Genomic DNA, 12,477 nt, shown 5'->3' on the forward strand with positions numbered 1-12,477 from the left:
ACAACAAGAGCTTTGTCAGAAAGCTATGGGAACTCAAATGTTAAACACTGAATTCAGATTAGAGAATGGGAATAATATGACTTAAATTGAAACCTCAAAGAACAGAAGTTAGCCAAAAGAAAAAGGGAGGGAGGTAAGAATGTTCCAGGAAGAGGAAGTAACATGAGCAAAAGCCAAGAGGCAAAAGAAAGGACAGCATGTTAGAGGAGCTACAAGTCAGTATCACTAGGACAGAGAACAGCGAGCTATGAGGCCTAAGAGATTAGTAGAGGCCAGATTAGGTAGGGCATGTAGGCTGCAGTAGAAGATAGACGCCATCTGAAAAACAATGACAATCAGCTTAAGCAGACAGTGATATGATTAGATTAGAAAAATCATTGGGCCGGGCGCGGTGGCTCACGCCTGTAATCCTAGCACTCTGGGAGGCCGAGGCGGGTGGATTGCTTGAGCTCAGGAGTTCGAGACCAGCTTGAGCAAGAGCGAGACCCCGTCTCTCCTAAAAATAGAAAGAAATTATCTGGCCAACTAAAATATATATAGAAAAAATTAGCCAGGCATGGTGGCGCATGCCTGTAGTCCCAGCTACTCAGGAGGCTGAGGCGGTAGGATCGCTTAAGCCCAGGAGTTTGAGGTTGCTGTGAGCTAGGCTGACGCCATGGCACTCACTCTAGCCCGGGCAACAAAGTGAGACTCTGTCTCAAAAAAAAAAAAAAGAAAGAAAAGAAAAATCATTGACTGCTACATGAAGAATGAACAGGAGAGAAGGTAAACCAAGAGAGCTGGTAAGCACCTAATCCAGCAATCCAATCATAGCAACCTAAACTAGGGTGGTATGATAGTCTTTAGTGTTTCACCCCCTATTTCCAGCTCTTCATTCTGAGCCCAAGGAAAGATTGCACTTAGGAACCCCCTATGGTTGGGTACAGCCTTGTGACTAGCTCTGGCCAGTGAGTTGTGAGAGGAAGTGCTGTGTGTTACCTCCAGCTCAGAGCATTTAACTGCTAGCGCAAGATCTTTTTTCCCCCTGGCACAGAAACCAGAAACATTTGAGCTATCAGCTGTTAACCTGGGTCCTCGAGTGACTATAACAAGCTGAGACCAACCCGTGTTAAACATATGGTATGAAAGAGAAACAAGCCTGTGCTAAGACAGTGAGATTTTGGCATTATTACCACAACACAGTTTATCCTATCCTGACTGTTCTAGGGATGCCCTGGCCAAAGCAAAGCCCTACACAGGCTCTTCCTGCTTTTCCATGCGATCTGCTATTTGTGCGGAAGATGAAATTCCCTACCCATTACCTGTAGCCAAAACGACAAGTTAAGACATTCTTAACACATTGACTGCCACACTAGGAAAAAAAATTTTTCTTTGGGGCCACAGTGTTTTATTAGGAAAGTAGAATAAAAACTCTGAAAACAAAACTATTCTTTCTAATTTAATGAAAAATTTGTTCTTTTTTATTGTTTTCTGTGCATGAGTTATATGCAACTTGAAAGATATTAGGTCATTAAGTATGAAATGTCTGATTCCCTTAAGTACTAAGTTTGACAGTTGATATCTCTAACATTTCATTTTGATACTTGTTTTTTTCCCCCTATTGTGAAGGTACATCCTCAGTCCTTCAAATACATGTTTTGGCTTGTGGTTATCTTTCACATTTTCTTTTAGAGCAATTTTTGTGAAACTATGGATAAGTAAAAAATTCGTGTGATTTTTGAATATGAGTTCCATCATGAACCCAATGCAGTGCAGACAGCTTGAAATATCATCAAAGTGTTTGGGAAGGATGTGGCTAACGAACACAGTATGTCAATGGTTTGAGAAGCTCCATTCTGGTGATTTTAATTTTGAAAGTGAGCCATGTGGGTGACCTGAGACCAAGATGGATAACGATGAGCTGAAAGCTGTAGTGGAAGTGAATCCATCTCAACTTATCCATGAATTAGCAGCAAGGTTTGACGTTACTATTCCAACAATACTGGACCATTTGAAACAAACTCACAAGGTAAAGAAGCTGGACAGATGGATATTGCATGAATTAAATGACCATCAGAAGAGAAATTGTCTTGAAGCTTCCCTTTCTTTGCTGTCATGACATAAAGGCAAACCATTTCTATACCGTATTGTAACGTGTGATAAAAATAGATTCTTTTTGACAATTGCAAGCATTCAGCACAATGGTTGGATAAAGATGAGGTACAAAATATAGTCTGAAACCAAATATTCATCAGAAAAAGGTAATGGTGTCTATTTGGTGGTCCAGTGCTGGTATTATCCACTACAGCTTCATGAAACCTGGTCAATCGATTACAGCAGATGTCTACTGCAACCAACTGGATGAAATGATGAGAACACTTGTGATTGAGCAGCCGAGATTGGTCAACAGAGACAGGCTAATCCTCTTGCAAGACAATGTCGCAAAAACACAATGCTGCTGCAACTACAGAGGCTGGACTTTGAAACTTTCTGTTATCACCAGACCTTGCATCAACTGACTATCACTTCTTTCAGGCTTTGGACCACTTCTTGGAAAAATATTCAATTCTCAACAAGCTATGGAAAATGCTTTTCTCCATTTGATCACCACTCGCTCTTCAGGCTTCTTGGTTGCTGGCATAAACAAGCTACCCTTAAGATGGCGAAAGTGTGTTGATAGTTTAGGAGCAGACTCTGATTAATTGTACTGCCTCTTGTTTGAAATATAATAAACTTGTGATTCAAAATCAGACATTTCATATTTAATGACTTAATAGTTCTCGCGGCTCCAAAGGTGAAGAGACATGTGAGTTACATATGCTTCATGAGGCCCCAGGCTCAAAACTAGCATGAGTTAAATACGACTCACGTGGCAGTTAATGTATTAAGTAGGTCAAAGGGACTAGGCCTAAGAGTGGCTCTGTGTTAATGTTTAAAACAGTTTTAAAAATGTTGTATGAATTAATTAAATATAAATTTCATTGTAACGAGAGCTAAACCTAATATATATGCTTGTAAGAATGATAGGCCTACTTTGATAAAAAAAATTAGCTCTGCTTTAACATCAGTTTGAAGGACATCTAACAAAATGACATCAATAAAAATTACTGCTACACTTTGAAGTAGCTAAATAATTTCTGTTGTGAATTAAGATGTACTAATCTTATTCTTTAAAATATAATAGCCTAAGAGTAAACTAAACCCAAAGCAAGCAGAATAAATATTAATGTGGAAATAAATGACATTTAAAAAAACAGAAATAAAGAGAAAAACCAATAAAACCAAAAGTTGGTTCTTTGAAAAGATGAACAAAATTTACAAACCTTCAGCTAGATTTACCAAGAAAAAAAAAAATACATATACCTAAAATCATATATCAAAGAAGGGACATATCACTATGACCTTACAGGAATCAAAAAGATTGTAAGGGAATACTTAGAAAAACTTTAAACAATGTAGGTGATGAAATAAACTCCTAAAAAGTAACAAAATTAACTCAAGAAATAAAAAATCTGACTAGATCTATAAGAAGAAATTCCTACAAAGAGCTTTGCATAAAGGAAAGCTCAGATCCAACTGGGTTTGCTAGCAAATTCCACCAAACACTTTTAAAAGTAACAACACACTTTCACAAAATCTTTCAGAAAATAGAGGAAAGGGAACACTTCACAAATCATTTCAGGAAGCAAGAAATACCCTGACAGGCACCACAAGAAAATAAAACTACATGCAGACTGTATCCCTCATGAACAGAGACCCAAAAATTCTGGACAAAATACCAGCAAACTGAACACTACAACAAATAAAAAAGATTATACACCATGACCAAGTAGGATTTATTCCATGAATAAATACAAAGTTGGTTTATCATCTGAAAAATCAGTTAATGTTAATATGCCATATAAATAGAATAAAGGACAAGAACAATAGGATCATCGCAATAGATACAGAAAAAGCAGCTGACAACATCCAATACCATTTATGATTAAAAACTCTGAACAAACTAGAAGTAGACGGGAACTTTTTCAACCTGATAAAGGGCATCTGCAGTACATCATACATAGAGGTTAAAGAGTGAATGCTTTCCCCGTAAGATCAGGAACAGGCAAAGACTTCTATTCTCGTTACTTCTATTCAACATCATATCAGCCAGTCCAGATAGGCAAGAAAAAGAAATAAAAGGAGTCCATACTGGAAAGGAAGAAATAAAGCTTTTTGTTCACAGATGACATAATCTTGATGCAGAAAGTCCTAAGGAATCCACACAAAAAACTACTAGAAATAAAAAACGAGTTCAGCAAGGTTGCAGAATATAAGATCAATGTATAAAAATCTATTGTATTTCTATATACTAGTAATAAACAGTCCCAAAAAACTCAAATTAAGAGAAGTTTCATCCACAATACATCAAAACGAACAAAATATTTAGGAATCAATTTAATAAAGTAAGTGCGAAACTAACTCAGACATTAAAAACTCTAGCCATGCACAGTGGCTCATGCCTATAATCCCAGCCACTCGGGAGGGTGAGGCAGGAGGATCACTTGAGGCCCAGGAGTTCAAGACCAGCCTGGGCAACACAGTGAGACACCATCTCTTAAAGAAAATATGAAAAAATTAGCTGGGCTCATGGTGGCACATGCCTATAGTCTTAGCTACTCCAGAGGCTGAGGCGGCATGATCACTTGAGCCCAAGAGTTCAAGGCTTCAGTGAGCTATGACTGTGTCACCAGGATCCAGCCTGGGTTACAGAATAAGACCCTGTCTCTACAAAAATAAAAAATTCAAAAGATTATTGAAAGAAAGAAATTAAAAACCCAAATAAATAGAAAGATGACTGAAAGACTTACTATTGTTAAGATGGTAATTCTCCCCCAAATTAACTTATAGATTCAATCCAATCCCTATCAAAATTGCAGCAGGCTTTTTTACAGATACTGAATGACAAACTGATCTTAAAATATATACGGAAATGCACAGGATTTAGAAAAACCAAAACAATCCTGAAAAAAAAAAAAGAACTGAAGTACTCACACTTCTCAATCTCAAAACTTAACTACAATGCTACAGTAATCAAGAGTGTGGTACTGGCATAAGAATATACATGTAAGTCAATGGAACTGAACTGAGACTCCAGAAATAAACTCTTTTATTTATGATAAATTGATATTTGACAAGGGTCAAATTTGACAAGGGTTAAATTTCAATTTGCCAATGCAATTCAATGGAGAAAAGATAGTCTTTTCAAGGAATGGTGCTGGGATAACTGACTAACCACATGCAAAAAGATGTATTTAGATCTTTATGCTAAACCATACACAAAATCAATGCAAATATACCAGAGACCTAACCATAAGAGCTAAAACTATAATGCTCTTAGAAGAAAACATACAAGTAAATTTTCATGACCTTTAGTCAGGCAAAAAGATTTCTTAGGTGAGAGAAACCAAAAACACAAGTGATAAAAAAAAAAAAAGGCCGGGCGCGGTGGCTCACGCCTGTAATCCTAGCACTCTGGGAGGCTGAGGCGGGTGGATTGCTCAAGGTCAGGAGTTCGAGACCAGCCTGAGCGAGACCCCGTCTCTACTAAAAATGGAAAGACATTATATGGACAACTAAAAATCTATATAGAAAAAATTAGCCGGGCATAGTGGCGCATGCCTGTAGTCCCAGCTACTCGGGAGGCTGAGGCAGTAGGATCGCTTAAGCCGAGGAGTCTGAGGTTGCTGTGAGCTAAGCTGACGCCACGGCACTCACTCTAGCCTGGGCAACAAAGTGAGACTCTGTCTCAACAAAAAAAAAAAAAAAAAAAAAACAAAAACTGGTAAGTTGGAATTCACCAAAATTAAAAACTTTCGCTCATCAAAAGATACCATTAAGAAAATAACAAGACAGTACAAGCTTGGAGAAAATATTTACAAATATGTATCAGATCAAGGAATGGCATTCAGAATATATAAAGAATTCTTACATATCAATACAAAGAAAATAATCCAATTCTTTTTAAAAAATGGGCTAATTTGAATAGACATTTCACCAAGATACATGAATGGTCAGTAAGTATATAAAACAATGTTCAACATCATTAGTCATTAGGGAAATGCAAATGAAACCCACAATGAGATACCACTTCATACCCAGGAGGATGGCTGTGATCAAAAAGACAAAAAATAACAAGTGTCAGCAAGGATAAAAAAAAAAAAAACTGAAATCCTCATATGTTGCTGGTGAAAATGTGAAACAGTACAGCCATTTTAGTAGTTTCTTAAAAAGTTAAACATAACTTTACCATATGACCTAGAAATTCCACTTAGGTCTCTATCCAAGAGAAGTAAAAATATGTCTACATAAAGACTTGTACATGAATGTTCATAGTAACACTATTCTAAATAGCCAAAAAGTGGAAATAATCCAAATGTCCATTACCTGGTGAATGGAAAAACAAATTGTGGTACATATATCCATACAATGGAATATTCTTCAGCAATCAAAGGGAATGAAGTACTGATACATACAATGTGAAACTCAAAAACATGCTAAGTGAAAAAAGCCACACAAAAAATACCACTATTATACAATTCCATTTATATGAAATGTCCAGAAAAGGCAAATAAACAGAGACAGAGAATAGATTACTGATTATCTGGGGCTGGGGAGAGAATAGACACACTCCTAATGGGCACATCAGATCTTTCTGGGGTGACAGAAATGTTCTAAAATTGAACTGTAGTAACAGTTACACAACTCTGTAAATTTAGAGATAATAACCTCAATTTTAACTACAACATAAGATTATTAACACTTAAGAGCTTAAATTCTCTTACCATCTCATCCCTTATAAAGTACCTAGCAATCAGTATGAACGCTGAACTGAAAAATGAACTTGCCATGATTAAATGCTGCCTGAATAATACAAACCAAACAGTCCTAACCAATTTTACTAACCAGAATTTTGTTTAGAGCCTGATGATCCTCCATGTTCTACCTTTGCTTTCTTCTTCTTGGATGATGATGACGACGATTCAGAAGATACTGAACGTTTTTCTACTACAGGAGTGGAAAGAGCTCGTTTTTTGAACAGCTCCCTTTCTCTCAACAGGCTTGGATCCATAATGCTGCAAAGAAAAAGATAAGTATCTTTAATACAAATTTAGGTCACTGTCTGCCAACAAGTTTCTTCCCAAATGAAATCATCTTTTATTATTAGTTCTCTAGCATTTGCATTTATTCACTTATTCATTCACTCAAAAAATATTTTAAGACCGGGTGCGGGCCAGGCGCGGTGGCTCACGCCTGTAATCCTAGCACTCTGGGAGGCCGAGGCGGGTGGATCGCTCGAGGTCAGGAGTTCGAGACCAGCCTGAGCGAGACCCCGTCTCTACTAAAAATAGAAAGACATTATATGGACAACTAAAAATCTATATAGAAAAAATTAGCCGGGCATGGTGGTGCATGCCTGTAGTCCCAGCTACTCGGGAGGCTGAGGCAGTAGGATCGCTTAAGCCGAGGAGTCTGAGGTTGCTGTGAGCTAAGCTGACGCCACGGCACTCACTCTAGCCTGGGCAACAAAGTGAGACTCTGTCTCAACAAAAAAAAAAAAAAAAAGACCGGGTGCGGTGGCTCACGCCTGTAATCCTAGCACTCTGGGAGGCCGAGGTGGGTGGATCGCTTGAGTTCAAGAGTTCGAGACCAGCCTGAGCAACAGCGAGCGAGCGAGCGAGCGAGACCCCGCCTCTACTAAAAATAGACAGAAATTAGCTGAACAACTAAAAACATATAGAAAAAAATAGCTGGGCGTGGTGGCACATGCCTGTAATTCCAGCTACCCAGGAGGCTGAGGCAGAAGAATGGCTTGAGCCCAGGAGTCTGAGGTTGCTGTGAGTGAGGCTGACACCCCGGCACTCTAGCCTGGGCAACAGAGTAAGACTCTGTCTCAAAAAAAAAAAAAAAAAAAAAAAAGGCCGGGCGCGGTGGCTCATGTCTGTAATCCCAGCACTCTGGGAGGCTGAGGTGGGCGGATCGTTTGAGCTCAGGAGTTCGAGACCAGCCTGAGCAAGAGCGAGACCCCATCTCTACTAAAAATAGAAAGAAATTATATGGACAGCTAAAAATATATAGAGAAAAAATTAGCCGGGCATGGTGGCACATGCCTGTAGTCCCAGCTACTCAGGAGGCTGAGACAGGAGGATCACTTGAGCTCAGGAGTCTGAGGTTGCTGTGAGCTAGGCTGACTCCACGGCACTCACTCTAGCCTGGGCAACAGAGAGAGACTCTGTCTCAAAAAAATAAATAAATAAATAAATAAATATTTAATTGGTGCTTACTATGTACCAAGCACTGTGCTAGTCCCTAATAAAGAGAATTATTCCCTAAATGTCTCGAACTGTGCTGTGCAATATGGTAGCCAGTAGGCACATGTGCCTACTGAACTGCTGAAATGTGGTTAGTGAGAACTGAGACGAGGCCAGGCGAAGTGGCTCACACGTGTAATCCTAGCACTCTGGGAGACTGAAACTGGAGGATCACTTTAGGCTAGCCTGAGCAAAAGCAAGACCCGGTCTATCCTAAAAATAGAAAAAATTAGCCAGGCGTGGTGATGAGCACCTGTACCAGCTACTTGGGTGGCTAAGGCAGGAAGATCCCCTGAGCCCAGGACTTTGAGGTTGTTGTGAGCTATGTGATAAAATGGCACTTTAGCCAGTGCAACAGAGCAAGACTCTGTCTCCAAAAAAAAAAAAAGAACTGAGATGTACTCTAAGTATAAAATACACATCAGATTTGAAAGAGTTAGTACAAAGAAAAAAATTTTAATTACTAATGAGATATTTTACATTTATATATGTTGAAGTGATAATATTTTGGGTATACTGGGTTAAATAAAATATTAAAATTAATTTCACCTATTTTTCCTTTTTTAAAAATATAGCTATCAGAAAATTTTAATTACATATGTGCCTCACACTTGCAGTTCACATTGTATGTCTACTGGACAATACTACTCTAGAAACATTATGAGTACTGGGCAGAAATTGGAAGAAGGCAGATTTAGGCTCTCCGCAAAAAAAAAAAAAAAAAAAAAAAATTAAAACTGCTTATAAATGAAATTTTTTAACACCGGTGAACCCACAATCATTAAGTGATGAAGAGGCTGTATTAATATTTGTTAGAAATGTCTACAGAAAATCCCCGATTTGGAGGGAGGTAGGACGAAATGACCTCTTTGTTATTGGGTTGTTTTAGATTTTTTTCCTAGTTCTAAAACTCTGTAATTCTAAGCAATTTCAGTACAACCAGGGAGGCTACCGGTCAATCAAAAGAATTTTAAGAACATTCCTCTCTTATCTGAACTTTTTTCCCTAGAACCCTGTAGAGGGTCTAGGAGGAGTTCAAGCTGACTATATAAATGAATCTGACACTGTTAAGACTAGTGTTAAGTTGGGAGGAGCACAGGATAGCTCATTATGAACAACGAATGGAAAAACTCCTCGAAATTGCTGTGACGCCATTATTATTGGTTTTGCGAGCCTTTATTAAACATCTTCTGTTTATGAGGCACTCTGCTCTAAGTTTTAAAAGGTTCTAATCTAGAAGATAAATTCTTGCCAGCAAGCTGCTTAGATCTGAAAAAATGAAAGCACTGAACACCTTGCTTAGAACACAGTGAATAAAAGTGAATTGGAATGCTAAAAATTAACACAATGACTTTCATGTGAGTTGTATTTAACTCAGGCTATTTTGGCCCCGGGGCCTTCTGAAGCAAAACCCTGCAGCTGGTTCATGAAAATCTTACTTGTTGATGTTCTTATTGTTACAATTGACGATTTAATTCTAAAAATGTGGACTGCATTGCATATAACACACACACAGAAAACAGTAAGAAATAATAAATTAAGGCCAGGTGCGGTGGCTCACGCCTGTAATCTTAGCATTTTGGGAGGCTGAGGTGGGAGGATGGTTTGAGCTCAGGAGTTCTAGACCAGCCTGAGCAAGAGCAAGACCCCGTCTCTACTAAAAATAGAAAGAAATTAGCTGGACAACTAAAAATATATAGAAAAAATTAGCCGGGCCTGGTGGTGCATGCCTGTAGTCCCAGCGACTCGGGAAGCTGAGGCAGAAGGATTACTTAGCCCAGAAGTTTGAGGTTGCTGACGCCACGGCACTCTAGCCAGGGCAAAAGAGAGAGACTCTGTCTCAAAAAAAGAAAATAACAAATTAGAAAGGATCCTTTTGTTTTAATAAAATACTGTGGTCCCAGGGAAAAAAAATTTTTTTTTCTAGTGTGGCAGTCAATGTGTTAAAAAAGTAACCATTTATAAGGAATAATCAGAGTAAACAGTTAACTAAGGAGTGAAGAGTCACTGAACAGCAAATCAAAGACCTGCCTTCTCTTAGTTTCAATTCCTAACAGCCACATGGCTAGGCAAGCCACAAGGCCTCTCTGCGTTCAATTTCATTGTAAGTTAAATGAGAACACTACCAATGCTGTACACATCTAGCCTAACTGTAAGAATAAAATGAGATCCAGGATCAATGGGACATGGTAATAAACAAACAAAAAATTTAAAATAAAAAAAAGAAAATAAATAAAAAGGGAAAATGTTTGTAAAGGTGATTTTTTAAATATTAAAGCCACACAAATGTTATTTCAGTATTACTATGTTGAGTTGGCTCCAAAAGGAAAGAACAGATTATACTGAAGTAGGAGACAATCTTCAGAGAAGGCAGAGGGTGAGGACAAGAGGGAATTCACAAGTGAAAAGGTTGGGACAACAAGCAGATTGTAAACGCCTAAAACAGGAAACATCTGTATCTATTTCACCTTGCAAAGAAGGTCATTAATCTGGGCTTTCAATAATCACTTTAACAAAGATTTTAAAAAAGCCATACAGTTTACAAAAACCTAAATGCTCACAGCATTTGATAGAGTAGAACTCTAGGAGAGAATGGGTATTATGTCATTCCTATTTTAATGCATGAAATTCCAAGAACTATGTTTAAGGTCACACAGGTGGAAGATCCAGGGCCAGGACCCAAATATCCTCATTCCTAAACCAAGCGCTTCTTTACATCAGACTTGGAATGCTGGTAAAGGCCTTTAAAAGAAAGGCGACCTGTGTGGCACCTAGAGCAGAAGGCTTAACAAGGTCTCTGTCACCGTCACACGCGCTGCCTAACTTTTCCTCTTTCTTCAAAGACTACTCAATATTTGCGTGAGTTTGGCATCTCGGTAATGACCTATGTAGTAGACAGGACACATCACCATACCCATTTTATTTTCAAAAACACAAACCACCACATCTCAGGGAGTTGACGGGTTCTCATGTGTATAGATATGGAGAAGCCAAAAATTAAACTAAAATCTGCTGGCTCCATGCCGAGTTTCTTTCCACCATTCCACCTTTCAAGCTTTCCACTTTGCCTGCCTGCCTGCCTCTGCCTGGGAGGTGCCACTGGCACCTAAGCACCCTGCTATGAATAGCAGCCGGCAAGCTGAGAGAGAGACTGCTTATCTCTTAAACGACAGAAACCTAGAGGTGGGCGAAAAGGGGACGGCATTGTTGTTTTGGATAATGTCTTTAGACTTTGCAAAAAACAACTACTGCAACTGAAGTTTAGGGATCATTAAAAACCAGGTCTCCAAAAAGGCAGCTTAAAACCCAGTCCGCGTATGAGCATCTAAATCACAGCCTTTAGTTGGCTGGACACGGTGGCTCCCCAAACTACACACACGGCTCGCCGGGCTACTGCTAACGTAAACTTGGAGGCCAACAAGAGGCACAGCCAGCTATCCATCCGACTGCCAATTTTCCCTCCTTCCAACCCAAAAGTTTGCTCAATGGACCTCCGGCCTAAAGACAATACTCCCAGGGAACTGCGAGCGCACTGAAGGGATTCCCGGAGAGAACGGCAGCCCCAGCCTCCCGTGGGTGGAAGACACGCTCGTCCCCTCCGGAGCAGGCGGTGCGCCTGGGTCCCCAGGAACAACAGGCCGGGCTCCGCGCCCCTCACCCAGCGGCCGCAGCGTTTACCTGAGCAAGGAGGGCAGCCTAACGCGACCCGCCGCCGCCGCCGCCTCTCTGCGCCTCCGCTTCGGCCAGCCGCCCACGCCGGCGCGGCAGCCGCTTCCTGCTCCTCGTCAGCGCCCCCGCCTGCCCGCACGCACGCCCAGCGCTGACCCGCCTGGTCGGGGTCTCGCCACTGGCGGCGGCGGCGGCGGCGGCGGCGGCGGCTGAAGAGGCGACTCGACCTGGGGCTCCACCCGCCACTTCCTGATCGGACGCTAGGGGCTCAGTCCCGGCAGCCACCGCGGCGCCTTCGCTGCTGAGAATGCGCATGCGTCATCGCGTGCCCCGCCCGGGCTACCGCGGGAGGAACGCAGCCTGTTCAGGCGTCCCGAGATCTCCATGACAACGGGAGAGCGGCTGGGGGCGGGGCCGAGAACAGGTGGGAGGTGGCGTGTAGCGGGCCCTAGGGAAGATGGAAGACGCCTTCCTATTC

At 40.6% G+C, this 12,477-nt stretch overlaps 1 protein-coding gene across 1 annotated transcript in view; it reads right to left on the reverse strand.

Moving 5' to 3' along the window:
• The window catches only part of GTF2E2 (general transcription factor IIE subunit 2), a 61,667-nt gene extending 49,395 nt beyond the window's left edge, over window positions 1-12,272 (reverse strand). Inside the window, exons 1-2 of the mRNA XM_069485231.1 lie at window positions 12,009-12,272; window positions 6,925-7,094 (exon numbers count right to left, since the gene is read on the reverse strand). Of these exons, the coding sequence (XP_069341332.1) occupies window positions 6,925-7,090 (166 nt within the window). The 5' untranslated portion in view covers window positions 7,091-7,094; window positions 12,009-12,272. The remainder of the gene's footprint in view (window positions 1-6,924; window positions 7,095-12,008) is intronic.
• Window positions 12,273-12,477: the final 205 nt, after the last annotated feature.

This window comes from Eulemur rufifrons, chromosome 12, assembly GCF_041146395.1.
Source record: "Eulemur rufifrons isolate Redbay chromosome 12, OSU_ERuf_1, whole genome shotgun sequence".
NCBI classification, from domain to species: domain Eukaryota; kingdom Metazoa; phylum Chordata; class Mammalia; order Primates; family Lemuridae; genus Eulemur; species Eulemur rufifrons.